This window comes from Jaculus jaculus, chromosome 8 (genome assembly GCF_020740685.1).
Source record: "Jaculus jaculus isolate mJacJac1 chromosome 8, mJacJac1.mat.Y.cur, whole genome shotgun sequence".
Classification (NCBI taxonomy): domain Eukaryota; kingdom Metazoa; phylum Chordata; class Mammalia; order Rodentia; family Dipodidae; genus Jaculus; species Jaculus jaculus.
In genome coordinates, this window is record NC_059109.1 from 40939020 (window position 1) to 40958929 (window position 19910).

The following is a 19910-nucleotide window of genomic DNA, read 5'->3' on the forward strand; positions in this document are numbered from 1 at the left end:
TGAGGGCAAACCCCTGGAACAATGCCCAGCTCTCCCAGACCCTGCACGAGTGTCTCAAAGAACAGAGGGGTTCCCAGAAAGTGAGGGGCTCAAGGATAAGGGCCTGGGGATGGAAGATGGAATGCTTACCCCAAAGCCCTCAGACTCACAGAATTCAAATGCAGGCACAGAGGGGAAGAATAGAAAACGTCTAAGGGAGGGCTGGGGAGCCGGCTCAGTGGTTTAAGGTGCTTGCTTGCAAAGCCAGACAGCTGGGGTTTGAGTCCCAGCACCCACGTAAAGCTAGGCACGGAGTAATGTGTGCATGTGGAATTCATCTGTAGCATCAAAAGACCCTGGTGTGTCCATGCAAACACACACACACACACACAGGTACATAAGTAACTAAATAAAATTTAAAAAGAGACAGGCATGGTGGCACAGGCCTTTAATCCCAGCACTCAGGAGGCAGAGGTAGAAGGATCACCATGAGTGCAAGGCCACCCTGAGACTACAGAGTGAATTCCAGGTCAGCCAGAGCTAGAGTGAGACCCTACCTCAAAAAAATATATAAATAAATAAATAAAAAGAAAACACTCAAGGCAAAGAGTCTAAACATGGAGTATGCAAAGCATCCTCTTCAACGGAGAGTTATGCTGGTCTTTCCAGGGTCAGCTTCACTTTCGTGCTATGAGGGGGAGGCAGGCATGATCACAGACACGTGTTTAAATCCCCACCGTGTGCAAAGTGCTACACGTGACTGCTCAGTCACTCGTCCTGTGTAATGGGAAAATGGATGAGCACCATTGCACTTAAGACTCACTGCAGAACAGTCAGCCCTGTAAGGTAACACACTTGTCTGAGGCCAAGAACAACTGATATCTGGCCAGGTGGAAAGATGTCCTTTATTAGATAGATTCGGCCCCTTGCCTGGGAGAGGCCAAACAGTAAAAGGTTTACAAAGAAAGAAAAAAAAAAAAAAGCTGGCTGTGGTATCTGAAAAGGTCGGATTACACAAATCAAACTGCTTTGTCCCACACAGTCTCAGCATTAAGCACAAAGGTCCTCCCTGGATAAGAATCTCCCTCTGCCTGTCCCTGTTCAGATCCAATTCATGCCCTGTGGGGGCTTCATGTGTCACCAGGGTTCCAGATGCTCCAGCAGAGCTAAATCACCCAGAGAATCCAAAGAAGCAGCAGGGCCAAGCGGCGCTGCTTAAAAGGACCTAACAAGGGCTGGAGAGATGGCTTAGCAGTTAAGCGCTTGCCTGTGAAGCCTAAGGACCCCGGTTCGAGGCTCGATTCCCCAGGACCCACGTTAGCCAGATGCACAAGGGGGTACATGTTCCTGGAGTTCATTCGCAGTGGCTGGAGGCCCTGGCAAGCCCATTCTCTCTATCTGCCTCTTTCTCTCTCTGTCAGTCTCAAATAAATAACTAAAAATTAAAAGGTTTTTTTAAAAAGACCTAACAAATGGGGCTGGAGAGATGACTTAGTGCCTAAAGACACTTGCTTGCAAAGCCTGATGGCCCAGGTTTGATTCCCCAATATCCACATAAAGCCAGATGCACAAAGACAAAGTGGCACATGCATCTGGAGTTTGTCTGCAGTGGCAGGTGGTCCTCGAGTGCCTATAGTTACTGCCTCTTCATCTTTTTCTGTGTCTCTTTAAATACATAAATTAGAAAGGACCTAACAGGAGCTGGGTTGTAATTCAGTTGTTAAGAGTGCTCACCTGGCATGCAGAAGCCCTAGGTTTGATTCCTAGCACCACATATACCAGGCATTGTGGTACATGCCTATAATCCCAGCACTCAGGTCATCCTTAGCTACATACTGAGTTTAAGGCCAGCCTGGGTTACACAAGACTTCATTTCAAAAAGCAAACAATGGGCTGGAGAGATGGCTCGGTGGTTAAGGCACTTGCCTGCAAAGCCTAAGGACTCAGGTTTGATTGCCCAGAACCCACGTAAGCCAGATGCACGTGGTGGCAGATGCCTCTGGAGTTTGTCTGCAGTGGCTAGAGGCCCTGGCACACCCATTCTCATTCTCTTTCTCTCTCTCTCATAAATAAATAAATATAAAGAGTTTTTAAAAAGCAAACACCAAAAACAGGACCTAATATTCAAAATATAAATCTACCAAACAGCAATTTGTATTGTCTCAAACTTAGGATATTTTCCTATCTTCTCCCCGGATCCTCACAAAGATGGGGCACTGGAAGGACGGCTATGATCAACCCCATTTTACAGATGAGGGTCCAAAGGCTCCAAAAAGTTGTCCTAAGCAAGTTAGGTGAGTTGAGTTGTTCTGCCTGTGACTTCTAACTCCAAAGCTAGTTTGTTTTCCTCATTTATTTATTTGTGGTGCTAAGGATCAAACCCAGGACCTTGTGCATCCTAAGTAAGTACTCTACCTCCAAGGTATATCACCAACCCCCAAAGTTTTTTTTTCCCCTAAAATATTTCAGAGTGGTTACAAAGAGAATCATCATTGCACTGCTCCCCTAGTATGTTTAAAGGCATTGTTTTCAGATCATTAACTGCTCAGAAAGGATGCTGTGGACCAGAAAAAAGAAACCTTTCGGCACCAATGTCTGAAATCTTTCAGCTAAATTAAGATCAAACAGAAATAAAGCTAAGAGTAGTTGAAATGAGAACTCCAGATCATGTTCTGAAATGACCTTCATTGTCTTCAAAATGAAGAACTGCACACAGTCTGCTACACAGAGGTAGCCACACAGTAAATTCAAATTTTCCTGTCCCCTCTCTTCCCCTGTCACACTATAAAACTACCCAGACCAAGGTCAAAGGAAAGAGCCTGCGGCTGAGATAAGGGCACCCTTAGGAAAATTCCACTCGGGAGAAGTTGGGAAGATGTTTTTGCTCAAGCCAGCAAGGTCTTATCAAGCACCCAGCAGAGCTGAGAATTATGAGGGACATAAAGGCAGTTCAGACGTCTACCTTGTCCTCAGTTATTTTACAATCTAATGGGGAGAAAAGTGAGAACACAAAACTGGGTACTAGAAAAGACAGAATGGTTAGGGCAATACATGACAGCTCCACTGTACCCTTGCCTCAGGAATGTATTTGCTGAGAAGCAGGGAATGGCGAGGAAGGTTCTAGAACAGATCCAACCTGTACAACTCTGACCTCAGCCCCTTACAGAGTAACTTAGGCATGTTACCTAGCTTCTTTGAGCCTGTTTCTGACAAAATAGGTCTGGAAGTACAAAGCTGCCCTGCTGATTAAATGAGAAAAATAAATGTCCATCCTCGGGCCTGGTGGCAGCACTGAGCAGCTTGCCCTAGCCTGGCAAGCACAGGGACAAGCCAAGGCCCACCTCACCCTGCAGAAAGCTTTCCTGAACACCTGTGCTCACCAGCTTGTCCCCATTACACCAAGCACCAGCTCGAGACTGGCTGCAGCGGTCAGCGACAATCAGACTCTGAATCCCAGGCTGCCGAGCTAAACCAGGGATTCTAACACTAAGGGGGCCAGTGAGCCCCTACCCCAGACTTTTCAGACCCAGACACCCCTGTGATTAGCAACATGGCAAAACGGAAAAGGAAATTACTCCTTGCCAAGAACTTCCTCAGCCCAGGCAGAGGTGCTTAACAGGATGCTGAAACTACCATAGCAATGCCAACCGCTTTTCCAAAGAAGAAAGAGCACCCTAAAACAGTCATTCTCCATTGGGGGCAGCAGAACTTCCTTCAACAGAACCAAAGGGTACTGGATCTGGCCATTAGGGGCTGAGGTTGGTCGCGGTACATTACTACGGGGCTACCACTCATGTTCCTCATAACCGGGAGGGAGAACTACTGCGACCCTTATTCAGATCTCCCGGGGGTCACCTTGTGTTTTGGTTTCCCTCCATCTCAGAATAGCTCCATGAGACTGTTAGGCCACTTCTTCAGAGCTCAGGAGGGAAATAATGTGTGTCCTGGACAATGAGAAGGGAATGGATCAAGGAGAGGCAGGCTCATTGTAGGAGTGCATGGTTATAAAGAAGGAACTTCAAGGCTTGGACTATGAACATGGGGCCTTTGCGGCTGTCCTGTCTGGGGTCAGGCTGCTGGACAGGACAAGGCAAACTGGGCAAGAATAAAGATTGCAAACCTCCTCTGAGCACACAGGCAAACTGTTCTTGTTCTGGTCATGGAATGTGCCCTTTTGGCTGACAGACATGGACCAAAAGGCAAACCAGGCATTTTTCTTTCTCCTTCCTTTTGCCTCTTCCAATCCTGTCTTCCCACCACCCTTCCTCCCCAGAAAACACACCAAAGCCAACTCCCATCCGGTGGGCAAGGAGAGATGAACTGCTGGGAACTACAAGGCCCTTCTCCTGGAAGAGAGAGCAGTCAGGTGCAGAATGTGTGGGGAACTCAGCCTTTAGTCTGCCACGATGATGACTCAGAAGCTAAATATAGCAAGTGATATAAACAGAGCCAGCCACAGAGCAAACACAGGGCCCCCAAGCCCCAGCCCTGGCTCTCACGCACACCAGCTCTCCACAGCCCTCCCCCAGCCTCACTCTTCCCTGGCACTGTCCTGGGTGAACCTCTTCCAGGGGGTACTTCTCACTCTAGGGTAAATCTCTGGGGACCCTGCACAGAGCAATATTCCATCCAGAGCTTGAGTGACCTCATTAGCCATGGTGTGAGCCCCAGAAAACCACTCATAACATGGAAAGTATCCCAAGGGGTAAGAAGCAGTCAGGAGCTTCCAGAACAAAGGATCCAGGCTGCTGGACAAGAGATGTTGCTACTTAATGAACCATGCAGTCACCAATGTGGCTGCAGCTTCCAAAAAAGCTTCCCAATAATTAGAAAGTCAGGTCTAAGTGAAATCCTGAAGTGTGTGTGTGTGTGTGTGTGTGTGTGTGTGTGTGTGTTATACTTGGGATCGAACCCAGGAGTTTTGCACATACCAGGCAAGCTCTTAACTATTTTATTTATATTCCCAGCCCTCTTTTACTTTTTCTTTTGAAAAACAGAGTTTTACCAAGTTGCCTAAGCACGCCTTGAATTTGTGACCCTCTTGTTTCAGCCTCGCCAGTAGCTGAGATTTCAGTCCTGTTAAAACATGAAACTTGAGCTGGAGAAATGGCTTAGTGGTTAAGGCAGTTGCCTGTGAAGCCTAAGGACCCAGGTTCGATTCCCCTGTACCCATACAAACCAGATCATCTGGAGTTTGCTTGCAGTGGCTGGAGGTCCTGGTGTGCTCATTCTGTCTCTCTCTCAATAACAATAAATAAATATATATTTATAAAAAGATGAAACCTGCAGGGCCTGGTGGCACACACCTTTAATCCCAGGGAGAGGTAAGAGGACTGCTGTGAGTTTGAGGCCACCCTGAGGCTACATAGTGAATTCTAGGTCAGCCTGGACTAAAGTGACACCCTACCTTGAAAATAAAAAAAAAAAAAAAAAAAAAAGATGAAACTCATCATTTAACGTTTATAAATGGGTTCAACTATCCAAATCTTCATAGATTTGTTTGTTTGTTTTTGCAGTGCTGGGCATCAAAGCTGGGCCTCATATATGCTAGGCAAGTAACTCTGGCTTCCTATGAGCTACACACACACCCAGGGCCAACAGTTCTCTGTATTACAGTCCCCAAAGGCCTTTCACAGCAACTCTGCAAGGTAAGCATTGGAACCTGAGATCTAGAGGGGTTAAATGATTTGCCCATGGACACCAAGCAGGGCTTTGTAAGTGTAAATCCAGGGCTGGGGATTTTGCCTGTAAGTCTGGGACCCTTCAAGTGACATTACAAATAAAGATGGTTTCAACGGAGTAGCTAAGTTTTCCCACATTTCATTTTCTAAAAACTCTAATTACTATTCAGGGAATTTCTGAATCTGATTTTTTCTGAATGGAGCCATTCCTGGTACAAGATTACAAGAAAAAAGTTCCACCATGTAGAATTCTAGCCCTCTTGAAGCTTTTGCTCACTCAAAGGCCTTCAGCAACTACTGTTTTTGAGCTTGTTAACATTTCTCAGAAATACCCCTACAGCTGGGTGTGGTGGTGTATGTCTTTAATCCCAGCACTCAAAAGGCAGGGGCTGGAGAGATGGCTTAGTAGTTAAGGTGCTTGCCTGCAAAGCCTAACATGCATGTTCCAATCTTCAGTCCTATGTAGCCAAACACACCGTGACGCAAGCATACAATGTCACACATGCCTGCAAGGGGGCACACCCATCTGTAGTTCACTAGCAATGGCCAAGGCCCTGGCGCGCACCCATTCTCTCTTTCTCTCTCTCAAACATAAATAAATTTAAAAAAATGTTAAAGAGGCAGAGGTAGGAGGATTGCTGTGAGTTCAAAGCCAGCCTGAGACTACACAGTGAATTCCAGATCAGCCTAGGCTAGAGTGAGACCCTACCTCAAGAAAACCAAAAGATGAAACAGGTGTGGTGGCGCACGCCTTTAGTCCCAGCACTTGGGAGGCAGATGTAGGAGGATCGCTATGAATTCGAGGCCAGCCTGGACCACAGAGTGAGTTTCAGGTCAGCCTAGACTGGATAAAGATCCTACCTCAATAAGGTGGGGGCGGGGGGGGGGGAAACACCTCTACAAATTTCAAGATGGGCAACTGTGATAGAAGACTTTCCCATAGGGAGGGAAATCAGCTGCTGCCTCTCCCTAGGCCCCCACTAAAGGAGGCTCACACAAATGGACAGAAGCTGAGGTTCATCCGTTCTGGCCAGGGCATCCATGAACTCCATCAGGAAGTGAATTTGTTTCTCCCTCCTCCATGAAGACACTGGAAGGCCACAAGAACACCAGCATGCCATTCTCTCAGAACCCAAGTCCAAAGATTTCACCATCATTGGACCATCCCTCCTACACCCTGCCAGCCCAAGAGGAAGAGGGGACCTTGGTCCTGACTCGGTAGAAGGAACTTAGACACATGGCAAGGTTTGGCAAACCTTTTCTTTAAACAATCCTGGAACTTGGGGAGCTTGAGGCCAGACTGGGCTACATTAGCAAGAGCCCATCTCACCCACCTCACACCCTCAAAAATAAATAAATAAAATATTGTCGGGCATGGGGGTGCACGCCTTTAATGCCAGCACTTGGGAGGGAGATAGAGTTAGGAAGATCACCATGAGTTCAAAGCCAGCCTAAGATGACAGAGTGAATTCCAGGTCAGCCTGGGCTAGAGCGAGAACCTATCTTGAAAAACCAAATAATAATAATTATTATTATTATTAATAAAGGAAAAGGAAAGCTTTTTACCTCCACTCACTCCTTTACATTTTTTGTCTTTTTGTTTGTTTTTATTACTTATTTATTTGAAAGCAACAGACAGACGGGAAGAGATAGAGGCAGATAGAGAGCGAATGGGTACACCAGGTCCTCCAGCCTCTGCAAACAAACTCCAGATGCGTGTCCCACCTTGTGCATCTTGTTTACGTGAGGAATCGAGTCTTTAGGCTTCACAAGCAGGCGTTTAACCGCTAAGCCACCTCTCCAGCGACTCCCCCCCCCCGCCCATACTTCCAACTTTCTAGCTGCTTTGAAACCCAAAGAACTAACAACAAGTAGTGCTTACTGATTTCTGTCTGTGAGACCAGAGGATCCCTGAATCAATCACCTGGATAACAGGTTAGTTTTCCACCTAGCAACATTCCTAAGAAATATGATGAGATGGTGTATGTCTAAGAGTTTGTATAAAGCATATGGTACACAGAAACTAACGTCCGGGGCAGTTTGAAACATGCTGCCTCTGGTTTCCCACTGACACATTCAAGGACAAAAGGGCAATGCACACTTCAAGTACAACTGAGGCTCAACGGCCACGGTCTGGCCCCAGCCTTAGATCCTGGGGTTGGTGGGGAGATAGTCAGCCCCCGCCAACCTCCTTACTGCCTCCACAGTTGCCCTTCTCCAGACTCGAATTTCAGCCCACAATGATGGGGAGCAGTTGTCATTCTTTGAGGAAACATGGATTAGGACAGTGCCACCACTGGGCAACTTAGGCACTGGTTTCTCTGGACAGAGCAGGTGGAAGGAGGGGAGTTCGGGAAAGGCAGCTCTGCTCAAAGACCAGCTTGGCAAGGGGAAGGGGACATGAACTGTGAAACCACCAAGAGCAAATGTGAGGTGATCGGGACCATAAGCAGAAACAACATTCAAAAAAATGAAAATAAAGTCGGGCGTCATGGCGCACACCTTTAATCCTAGCACTCGGGAGGCAGAGGTAGGAAGATTGTTGTGAGTTTGAGGCCACCCTGAGACTACATAGTTAAATTCCAGGTCAGCCTGGACAAGAGTGAGGCCCTACCTCGAAAAACCAAAAATAAATAAATAAATAAATAAAAATTTTAAAAGCTGGGTATGCATATGTCTTTGATCCCACAATGAATTCCAGGTCAGCCTAGGCTAATGAGACCCTACCTCAAAAAAAAAAAAAAAAAAAGAAACAACATTCAAGAACATCCCTGAGGGCTGGAGAGGTGGCTCAGTGGTTAAATGTGCTTGCTTGCAAAGCCTGCCAGTGCAGCTTCAATTCCCCAGTATGTACATGAGCAAGATGTACAAGATGATACATGCATCCTGAGTTGTTTCACAGTGGCAAGAGACCCTAGCGTGCCCATTCTCTCTCTCTCTCTCTCTTTCTCTCTCTCTTTTTCTTATTGTAAATAAGTAAATATTTTTTCCAGCATTCAGGAGGCAGAGGTAGAAGGACTGCTGTGAGTTCAAGGACAGCCTGAGAATACATAGTGATTCCAGGTCAGCCTGGGCTAGAGTGAGACCCTACATCAAAAAAACAAAAGATAAATAAGTACTTTTCTTTCTGTTTTTGAGGTAGGGTCTCACCTAGCCCAGGCTAACTTGGATCTCATTCTTTACTTCCAAGCTGGCCATGAACTCTTGGCAATCCTCCTACCTCTGCCTCTCCAGTGCTGGATTTAAAGGTGTGTGTCTGGCAAATATTTTTCTTTACTGTTTAGTTTTATTATTTATTTATTTGGCAGAAAAGGAGGGAGAGGGAGAGTGAGAGAATAGGCATGCCAGGGCCTCCAGTCACTGCAAACGAACTCCAGATGCATACACCCCCTTGTGCATATGGCTTACATGGGTCCTAGGGAATCGAACTTGGGTCTTTTGGCTTTGCAGGCAAACACCTTGACCACTAAGCCATCTCTCCAGCCCTAATTTATTTTTTCTTTGTCTCTCTCTTTCTCTTTCTTTCTTTCTTTCTTTCTAACTTTCACAGGCATTTTCTCAATCATCACAGTGAGATTCTGTGCTATTAGCCCTATTTTACAGAAGAGGAAATGGGCTCGAGGAAGTCAGGTGATTTCCCAGTGACTAGTATGTGGCAGAGCTGTTACTCAAACCTCTGCCTTGTGACTGTAAAACCTAGGAACTTAATCTTCAGGCTGGAGATGTAGCTCAGTGGATAGAGTGCCTGCCTACATGCAAGAAAACCTGAGTTTGTCCCCCAGCGTCACATAAACCTTGTGTGGAAGTACACGCCGGAAATCCCAGCACTTGGAAGACGGAGGCAGCAGGATCAGAAGTTCAAGGCCATCCTCAACTACAAAGTGACTTTGAAGCCAGCCTAGACTACACAGAGAGACCCTGTCTTAAATAACAAATAAAAAACAAACTTAATCCTGAATAACTTCCTTCCCAATACCTCAGTTTCTCTACTAGCAAAAAATGGGAAAGGAACAGGGAAAGATGTTGAAGGGTAACAATGTAGGAAAGGACGTAGCGGCTCTCCTCTGTAATCCCAGCACCGAGGAGGTTGAGGCAGGAGGATTGCCATCAAGAGTTTGAGGCCAGCATGGACTACACAGTGAGTTCTAGTTCAGGCATAGTGAGATTCGTGTTAGAAAAAGACCAAAGCAAACAACAATAACAATGTAGGAATAATAGCAATTCTTTTATTTATTTATTTTTTTGGTTTTTCGAGGTAGGGTTTCACTCTAGCCCAGGCTGACCTGGAATTCACTGTGTAGTCTCAGGGTGGCCTCAAACTCACGATGATCCTCCTACCTCTGCCTCCCGAATTCTGGGATTAAAGGCGTGCACCACCACACTCAGCCAATTCTTTCTCTTCTTTCCTTATTTGTTTCTTTTCTTTTCTTTCCCACAGGGTTTTATGTAGCCCAGGTTGGCCTCAAACTCATAGCATTTCTCCTGCCTCAGCCTCTTAAGTGCTGGAATTACAGGCCCACTACACCCAGTGCAACAACAGTATTTCCTAGATATGAAATATCCGACTATAGTTTATTTTACATAACTTCTTAGAAAATGACTCACGTTAAAAAATCTTATTTAGGGGCTGGAGAGATGGCTTAGCGGTTAAGCGCTTGCCTGTGAAGCCTAAGGACCCCGGTTTGAGGCTCGGTTCCGCAGGTCCAACGTTAGCCAGATGCACAAGGGGGCGCACGCGTCTGGAGTTCGTTTGCAGAGGCTGGAAGCCCTGGCGCGCCCATTCTCTCTCTCTCCCTCTATCTGTCTTTCTCTCTGTGTCTGTTGCTCTCAAATTAAAAAAAAAAAAAAAAAATCTTATTTAAGGCTGGAGGAATGGCTTAGCAGTTAAGGCATTTGCCTGCAAAGCCAAAGGACCCAGGTTCAATTCCCCAGGACCCATGCTAGACAGATGCACAAGGGGGCGTACACATCTGGAGTTCATTTGCAGTGGCTGGAGGCCCTGGTGTGTCCATTCTCTCTCTCCCCCTCTTTCTCTGTCAAATAAATAAATAAAAATAAAATATTTTTAAAATTAACTAATTTAAAAATCTTATTTAGCTGGGCATGGTGGCGTACACCTTCAATCCCAGCACTTGTGAGGCAGAGGTAGGAGGATCGCCACCCTAAGACTACACAGTGAATTCCAGGCCAGCCTGGGCTAGAGTGAGACCTACCTTGAAAAAAAAATCTTATTTATCTACCTGCACTCATGTGGTGGAGATGTACTGGGGTCTCTTGCATGCAGTGAATACTAGATGCATGAGCCACTTTGTGTCCAGCTCTTACAGAGGTGCTGAAGAAGTAAACCTGGGCCATCAAGCAAGTGCCTTTTGCTGCTGAGCCATCTCCCCAGACCTCAATGACTCACTTCTTAAAAGCCAGTTGCAGGCTGGAGGGATGGCTTAGCGGTTAAGGCACTTGCCTGCAAAGCCAAAGGACCTCGGTTCAATTCCCCAGGACCCATGTAGGCCAGATGCACAAGGTGGTACATGTATCTAGAGTTTGTTTGCAGCGGCTAGAAGCCCTGGCACACCCATTCTCTCTCTCTCTCTCCCTCTTTCTCTCTCTCAAATAAATAAATAAAAATAAAATATTTTTTTTTTAAAGCCAGTTGCTAAAAGGGCCAGGAGTGTTAGTGCTCCATCTGCCTAGAGCCATCACCCCATTCCTTCGTGGGAAGTTGGGATAAAAACCAACAGGCACAGATGCTCAAGGTGGCGCATGTGTCTGGAGTTCCTTTGCAGTGGCTGGAAGCCCTGGCACACCCATTCTCTTTCTCTTGCTCTGCTTCTTTTCCTCTCTCAAATAAATAAAAATAAAAATATTTTTTAAAAAACACAAGAGGTGTGGTACCACATACACATTGAATCCAGCACTCCAGCAGGTTACAGTAGAAGGCCAGCCTGGGACTACAGAGTGAGTTTCAGGTCAGCCTGGGCTAGAGTGAGATCCTACCTCAAAAACAAAAACCAAACAAACAACAACAACAAAAAGCAAGGGGACTGGGAGATGGTTTAGCAATTAAGGCATTTGCTTGCAAAGCCTAAGGAGCCAGGTTTGATTCCCCAAAACCCATTGAAGCCAGATGCACAAGATGGCACATGCATCAGAAGTTCATTTGCAGTGGCTGGAGGCCCTGGCGCCCCCATTCTTTGTCTTTGTTTCTCTCTTTCTATCATAAATAAAAAGGCAAGAGGTTCAGAGTTCTTCAAGGAAAAGACTATCTCTGTGTAATGGGAAAGTTGCGGAAACTAGCCCTTTTGCCTACTACAAGGCCTTATTGGTCAGCTTCCAGTCCTTATAAAGTAGCAGTAGATGGATGGCAGGAGAGCAGAAGTATGGCAAATTTCTGTGCCAGTGTAGAGTGGGGTGCAGGGCAAGGGAGTGGTTGTGGTTGAGAGGATGAGAACTGACCTGTGACCTCAAAGCCATAGTCCTGAACTGAGGTCTTCCTCAAGAAAAGACCTCTCCTGAGCCTACATCCTGATGGCCACACCCAGCTGTTTACTAGGATTCTGGAGATCCAAACTCCCGCCTTCTCAGGCCCTCATGTTTGTGTAGGAAATGCACTTAACCACTGAGCCACCTCTCCAGCCAAGAGCCCAGGTCCTGATGTGGGGACCTCCTGCCTGGTCTCCGTCCTGTCAGAGCACACCAATGGATAGGGGACTATCCTGGAAGACAGCTGCTGAAAGAGGTCAAATGTATTTACTTATTTATTTTTCAAGGTAGGGTCTCACTCTGGCTCAGACTGACCTAGAATTCCATATGTAGTCTCAGGGTAACCTCAAACCCATAGAGGATCCACCTACCTCTGCCTCCCGAGTACTGGGATTAAAGCATTGTGCCATCATGCCTGGCTGAGGTCAGATTATTGAGAATAAAGAAAACCGCCTTCCAGATGTCCTCAGAATGGGGCTAGGGGCCACAGCCACTGGGTTCCCCCATCCTTGTCAGTACTGGGACCAAAGACCATGAACTGGGCTGGGCCATGGGTCTGCACAACCAAAGTGGAGAGAATGGGTAGGAATGAGGCCACGAGACTAAGAACAAAAATCAGAAGGAGTCCACACATGGACTAGAAGAAAAATGATAGACCAAGTTTCTACAAGACCATCAAAGAGGGAATGAGGACTAAGGCTGGGACCAGAGCAGGGTCACCATCTTTCCAGATCACTAAAGGCAAGAAGAGCCCACCAGGATCAGGTCTGACCCCAAGTTTCCCTCAGAAACTCACTGACAGACAGCATTAAGCATATCTAGCCCCCAATGGCTTGTTCTTAAGAAAACCAAAGTCAAGTCCTCTTTTCCCTGCTGAGGTCATGGTTTATCCCTCAAGTCAAAGTTACAACCAAATAACTGTTCTGGCCATTTGAACTTGCCCATTTAATCCCAAGGTGTGCCCAAGTCTGGTAGTTATGTGTTCCTTAAATCTCTAGATAGTCGTCCCCCCCCCCCCCCCCCCGTCTTGCTCTCTGTTCTTTATTGCTAGGACAGAGACATGGTCCCAGAGGTAAAGAATGTCTTCATTTCCCTGTGTTGCAGCTCTGCAGGGCAGTGGCTGGACCAGCAATGATTCAGCTTCAGGCTCCTTCCTGCCTTGGCAGCCATCCAGAAAGCCAGCCAGCAGGGGAAGGGTTAAGTGCCCGGGGGCCAGCACAGACAGTGGCTGGGCGGCTGCAGTAGGGCAGCCTACTATCCTTGGCACTGCCGGCTCCTCCAGCACAAGCCTGCCAGCCGCCGCCTTTGTTGATGGACTCTGCCACATGCTCCACTGACATGAGATGCTCCGCCCTGGTGGAGCTGGTGCCAGGCTGCCGGCCAAGCGCCCGGCGGAGTGCCCCACCGGCCAGCCGGCCACCAGTCTGGGGAAGACTCTCTCAGAGGTACTCTCCGGAGTCCTGGGCCCTGGTTCCCAGACACAGACAGTGAGGAGTGGCTCCCCAGCTGGAAAGTGTCAGGTTTCAACCGGTTCCACCACTTTCCCCCACTCAGGCCCCATCCCCTGGCCTGATTACCAGTTTCCCACTGTACCTCAGCCAGGCACCCACCACTAACTGCTCAGTTTCACCGTGGCACCTTGACAATCTTCCCCTTTGGGTCTGTTAGGGACGAGACCCCAAGCCGAACCTAGAAAGGGATTTGTCAAGCCAGACTGCACAAAGTCATCCCCACAGGCAAGGGAGGGAACATATCCTGAGGCTTGACAACGAGTTGTTGACAAAAGGACACAGGCGGCAGGCCTTGGTCTCCCCAACCCCATCGGCTCGACCCCCCCCCCAAAACCTCCAAGCCCCCGTGCCTACTTGCTGCAAATGAAGCCGGTGGAACTGGTCTGCAATGCACTGAAGCTTTCGGGCGATCTGTACCTCGGCTCGATGTGGCCACTGCCCTTCAGGGGGCTGCTCCTCAAGGGGCAAGCCTGTGGGGAAACTGGCAGGGAGAGGAAGCCGGTAGCCAGCATTGCCTGCAAAGATAGAGGACCCACATCTCAGCCTTTTCCTCTACTGCCCCATTCTCCCCATACCTGCTCTTTCTGGCCAAAACCTCAGGTTGACAGTAAATCCTAGAGCGAGAGGGAAAAGAAGTAGCCTTCAGGGCACTCTGCCAAGCTTGGACAGCCCGCCTTGCCTGCCATCCAACGATATAAAAGTTGATAAAGGGGTGGGAGTGCAGTTCAGTGGTAGTTGTATACTTAGCACACACAAGGGCCTGGGTTTAATCCCCTGCACGTGTGTGTGCGAACACGCACGCACACACGCCCCAGACACCTTCACATACGTGCAAGTGGATCTGGGAATACAGAAAGGTGTAGATAGACCCAGCCTTCTCTTCAACAATTCCACTCAATGTCATGGCCTGGGGCATGGTGGTAATGTGTGTGATGAACATGCCACCTTTTGTCCTTATTTATCAAGCTATACTCGACCACAGTGTTTTATTCATGTAGCAGCACGCTGAAGCTCTTCTCTGGAAAATTTGCTCCCCAGAGTTCCTGGGTTGAGCAAAGTAGAGGGAGACGGAGATCGAGAAAGTGGAGAGAAAGAAAAAATTAAGTGTCTTCACTTTTGTAGTTCAGCTAAACAAAGCTGGGCTCAGCACTTGAGGCTCTCTGCACAGCAGCAGAAAATGGAAGGAGAAAAACTCTAGAGGCCCACAGAGCAGCCAAGTCTCTCTCTGGAGGCAGTCCCCCAGGATCCTCCAGGCCAGAGAGCAATGCTCACCCAGTGCTGGCACCAGGGTGGCCGCTTGGGGCGCCTGCCACCTCCTGCCTCTTTCCTCCAGGCCTCTCCCAGTCCATGTCCAGGCCTGGTCCAACTTCCCAGACTCCTGCCAGAAGTACCCTCCAAGCAGTTCCCTCTGGGAATAAATGCAGATTCTCCTCAGTCTGCTCCAGGATGACCTTTGACCCTTCACCCTCCCTCCACAAGCCAGTTGTGCTAAAAGAAGAAAACAGACTGAGTGTCTAACCTTGCCCTTTTGCCAGAGGAGGGCATATTTCTCATAAAACAAACCATTTAAGCCCACAAATGAAGGGGTCTTGTCTGATTTGGTCTTGGAAACAGCCTTCTGCTGGCACCGAGCCCAGGCAGGCCCAACTCTTTCTCCAGTTCCCCTTCCAAACACAGAAAGTCCCCAAGTGACAACTAGGGGCCACCTTCTGTCTTCAGGAACCCTCTGTACCAGAATTGGCTGGGCTTTTTTCTTGGAGTGTCAACAGCCACACAGAGCTCCCATAACTTCCTCTTAGGTCAGCATTAACCACTTCACGAAAGGCAAATCACACCAGGACACAAAAAGCCACTCAGGGGGCACAGGCTATGGAAGGAAATTCCAGGCAACCCAGGATCCCTCCAAGAAGAACAGAAAGAATGAAACAATTTGTCCTCTGGGGCTCTGAGCACAGGTGTGAGGCAACAAGCAGAGAAGGTTGAAAGACCGAATCAATAACCGAATCAATAACCGGGGCTGCTCAATTGGGGAAGGAAACAGTAAAGAGCAGGTTTGGGGAGGGAAAGTCCCCACTTTTCCCCCAATCTCTAAGGCTCAGAGCACTCACCGTAAAAAAGTCGCTGGGGTTCCTCAGTCACCCCACAAGGCAGCATGACACCCTGGCTTGGGGAGGCTGGGCTGAGGGTCTGAGTGGCCTTGTCTTCCTGGCTGGTGGGCCGGAGCCCAGGACCACAGCAATGGGTGAGAGGGAAGAGCTGGAGCCGGCTGAGAGGACAGTCCATCTGGCTCTGGGCAAACAGGTCAGCAGAGAGCAAGCTCCCAGGCTGCGTCCCTGGCTCCTCATCCTCTGGTTGGAATACATCATCTTCCAGCTCTTCTACACACTGAGGTGGTTCCATCTCCCCTGCCAGGGAAAAGCAGAGGCATGTGAGATGCTGTCCCACCCAGGCAAGGCCTAGAAGGGACTCCCTTTCTCCTCTTTTTTTTTTTTTTTTTCCAGCTCCCTTTCTTATTTGAGGGATCCAGGCCAGGTCCTCATGACATACAACCCCAGTAATGAAGTCCTGCCAAGGGTAACACCAATCCCCGAAATGTGGATTACCTCAATGAGCAGAGCCCCTCCACACCTCTTCCCTATGTCCGCCAGAGCCACCCTTCCTCCAGCCTCCTTTACCTAGGCTGGACACAAAGTCTGACTCTGACGGGATGGGCAATGGCAAGGGGAGGACCAGGTGCTGCCAGCGTGCAGAGTACCTGGGAAAATCGAAGCGTGACCAGCCTCTGTACATGGCTGTAGGAACTCAGAAAGGTGCGATGACAGACCGTACACTGTTCACAATACACATACATACCCCCCCCCCAAGAGGAGCCCCGAAGCTCTCATCTCAGTCTGAGCTGAGGGCAAGGCTCAGCAACATAAACAAAAGCAAGCAATCCTGGAGTAGCCTGGTTCCCTCCGAACGTGCTAAGCCCAGCCCTACAGCTCCCTCTACACCAGTCTCCACCCCCTCCTTGCACAACACAACAAACAGGCTCTGCCATGTGGTGAGAGTGTCCTGGAAGAGGGGACCTAAGTTAGTCACTGCAGCTGCCCTTGCAGCTCTCCTGAAATGGAGCAGAGCTGTCTGCCAACCAGAGGTTGGCCCCAAGGGTGGATCCAGCCTCTGGCAATGTCCAGCCTTCTTCAGCTCAGGGGCCTCATTAATCTCTGTGACTTCAGATCCTCGTCCACCCAGCCTCCCATTTCTGGCAGCCCTGAACCTGAGATAGGTGCAGTGTGTCCCACAGAAGGAAGTGAAATTCAGCCCTCTCTCTATGTTCTCACTACTGCCTACACTATTCAGCCTGTTGACATGAGTTTCTTTGCTGGTAGTAAAGGAGTTCCTCTCACTCCACCTGAAGGCTCATGGACGTCTATACTTGGGAGTCACCCAGCACCTTGAGCTTCCAACGCAGCCCACCCTCTGTTAGAACCCTTGAGACAACCAGGACCAGCAAGCACCTGAATGGTTAAGGCAAATGCAAGGCCCAAGTTTGTCCTTGTCAAACTCCACTAAAAATTCCCAGGAGTTCTGGCCGTAGCGCCTTTCCTTTGAAGAACAAGCCAGATGGTCTGTGGGTTTAAGTCCTTCCAGGAATTTTAGTTCAGAAATCCTGCCTTTTCCAAATGCAAGCTCTGTGAGGTGCTTGCTTCAAACTCCTTCCCCCCCACTCCACCCCATCCCATCCCTGAGCTATCTATGGTCCTATCTCTGCACTCTTCCCTGGAGAATGAGGCCATGATTGCTAGGATGACAAAGCAGACATCTTTGGATGGTGTTTCCCAAATTGGGTTGTGGGGGGAAGCATGTGCCCCAAGTTATCAGCAACAAAATACAAATTTCCCAATTCCTAGAAGAAAGGACCATGCACTATCACCTGGTGGTGGAGGGGTCCCTGCGATGGCCATCCCAACCTCAGAAGGTACCCTCCAGAGCCAATTGCAAACAAGTCATTGTCTTGGTATTTCTTTCAAAGCCTATCACCTTCCCCTCCCCTCCTCAGCAAAGCCCCCAAATTCAACCCTGGCCGAGACTGGACAGTGGGGGAGGTGTAGCTAGAGGGTGTGGCTCTGTAAACACTGGGACCCCCTCGCCTCCCCCCCCTTTCACAGAAACTACAGATGGGAATCTCCAGAGGGTTACAGGGCAAGGTCAAATGTGAACTAGAGTAAGATCTACTTCAGTTTTCCAGAGCTAAAGTGGCAATGTCCAGACTGGTAGGAAGAGAGCACTTCCTGAGAGCGTTGCCAGAGAATGCTTTATTCCTCGCAAAGGGATTAAAGTCCGCTGGACTGAGCCCGAAGCCTATGGGCTGGGATGGGGATGCTGCAGTTAAACTCCTCCTCTTAGGAGATGCCAATAGCCAGACACCTTCAGCCTGGACAGTGGTTAAGATCCCGACTGCGCGCGCACACACCCACCCACACACACACACCTGGAGGACTCCAGGAGAGAGTCTCGGCCTCCGAGTCGTGATGCCAGGGCTCTGAGCCAGGGTCCAGCGTGCCGAGTACTCAGGGGACTTAGCGCAGAAATTCGACTGGGAAGGAGGCGGGTAAAGCCCAGCTGTTAAAAAAGAGGAGGCTTGAGCCAGGTGTGGTGGTGTATGCCTTTAATCCCAGCACTGGGGAGGCAGAGGTAGGAGGATCGCCGTGAGTTCGAGGCCACCCTGAGACTACATAGTGAATTCCAGGGCAGTCTGGTCCAGCGTGAAACCCTACCTCGAAAAAGGGAGAGAGAAAGAGAGAGAGAGAGGAGGAGCCTTCAGCCTCTGCAGGGAGACAGGATGCCCTTGCAGACAGTGTATCTCCCTGCCTTACCCAAAGTCAGACCTTGGAGGCCAGGTCTGCTCAGCAGTGTGCACCCCAAGATCTTTGCTCACCAAGACCCAACTCCTTCAAGTTCCAAAGACTACCGCTAAAGTCACCCTCAGAGCCGCACACCCAGATGTGGGCTTTGCACACTGTTCCCGCCCGCACCCTAGGTCCTCATGGTCAACACCCTCCCCCCAACCATGCCCGCAGTGCAAAGCCTTCCCCGGCCCTCACGCACAGAGCCACTCCGCTCCCCACTTCCCCAGGGAGGTGCATTCCCAGCTCCGCCCGGCCCCGGCCTCCCGGGCGCTCACCGGGCGGCGGCGGCAGTGGGCTGTGCGGGCGGGGACAGCGGCGGCAGCGGGCGCGGGCTGGCGCGGGCGAGGCCACTGCGCACCGCGGTATTGTTTCCAAAATACGCCCGCTCCGGGCATCCCGCAAACAGCTGATGAGGCCCCGCCCCCTCGCGTCACGCCAGCCACTGGCCAATAGCAAGTGGAGCCCCAAGCCCCGGGCTGGGCAGCTGCCAGGGACAGTCACCAATGTACGAACCTTTCCTCGGGAGCGCTGTTAGGGGCTGAGCAAATTTCTGACCGCCGTCGGAAGCGCAATTGGAACTCAGTATCCCGAGAGGATTCCGTTCCTGACCCGGGGCTGCCGGAGCACCACAGAGTCCCCGACTACTCCTCTAGGTGGGGAGAGGGCGCCAAAGCGACCTCGGGCTTCTCCAGGATGGGCGGGATTACCAAGGCGCAGCCAGAAAGCGCTTTTAGGCACAGCGATGCCACAAGTTGTCGGTCCCTGGTGGCAAGACAGCCTCCCGCCTGCTGGGCGGGCCAAAAGCTTTTCCAGCCCCAAAGCCTTACCGAGTTGGAGAACACGTGTGTCAGGCTCTGTTACTAAATGACATTCGGAACAAGCGCATCCAAAGGAGCCCCCGATGTCCTCTTCTTGAACCGACGATAGCAGTTGGCAGAGGAAAGGAAAGATCAAGGGTGAAGGGGCAGCTTGGGCAGTCCACACACATTCTGCTTACCACAGCGTCGGAAGTCTGGGCTGGTTCTCCTGAGAGGCCCAAACCCAGATAGATCATGTAATGTGGGCAAGGGAGTGAGCCTAGGGATAATTGCCCGCACATTTACTGAGCACTTACTTTGTGCCATCCTGGTGCTTGACCTTATGGAGTTTGCACTCCACCTAGGAATAATGGAAGGCAGTGTGAATGGTGTTCATTTCAGAGACAATGATTGATGAGAGGTGTGGGGAAAACTCAGGCTGCAAACACTGGGAAAGGCTTAATGGAGATGGCTTGTAAATTGGGCCTTGAAGAATGGAGAAATTTTCAATCAGGAAAACAAGATAAAATAGCTGGGGGCTGCTCTGAGTCCAGAAGAACATGTATG

At 49.4% G+C, this 19910-nt stretch overlaps 1 protein-coding gene across 7 annotated transcripts in view; it reads right to left on the reverse strand.

Annotated features, from left to right (window-relative positions):
• The window catches only part of Bmf (Bcl2 modifying factor), a 29662-nt gene extending 10396 nt beyond the window's left edge, over positions 1–19266 (reverse strand). For 2 of the 7 annotated variants that reach the window (XM_004660776.2, XM_045157088.1), the window contains exons 1-4: positions 19060–19265; positions 18129–18259; positions 15760–16056; positions 14006–14166 (exon numbers count right to left, since the gene is read on the reverse strand). In XM_004660776.2, the coding sequence (XP_004660833.1) occupies positions 14006–14166; positions 15760–16051 (453 nt within the window). In that variant the 5' untranslated portion in view covers positions 16052–16056; positions 18129–18259; positions 19060–19265. Of the gene's footprint in view, positions 1–14005; positions 14167–15759; positions 16057–16326; positions 16366–16406; positions 16556–18128; positions 18260–18745; positions 18765–18821; positions 18841–19059 lie in introns of those variants that run through there. The other 5 variants (XM_045157086.1, XM_045157085.1, XM_045157089.1 and 2 more) reach the window with 5 other exon arrangements.
• Positions 19267–19910: the final 644 nt, after the last annotated feature.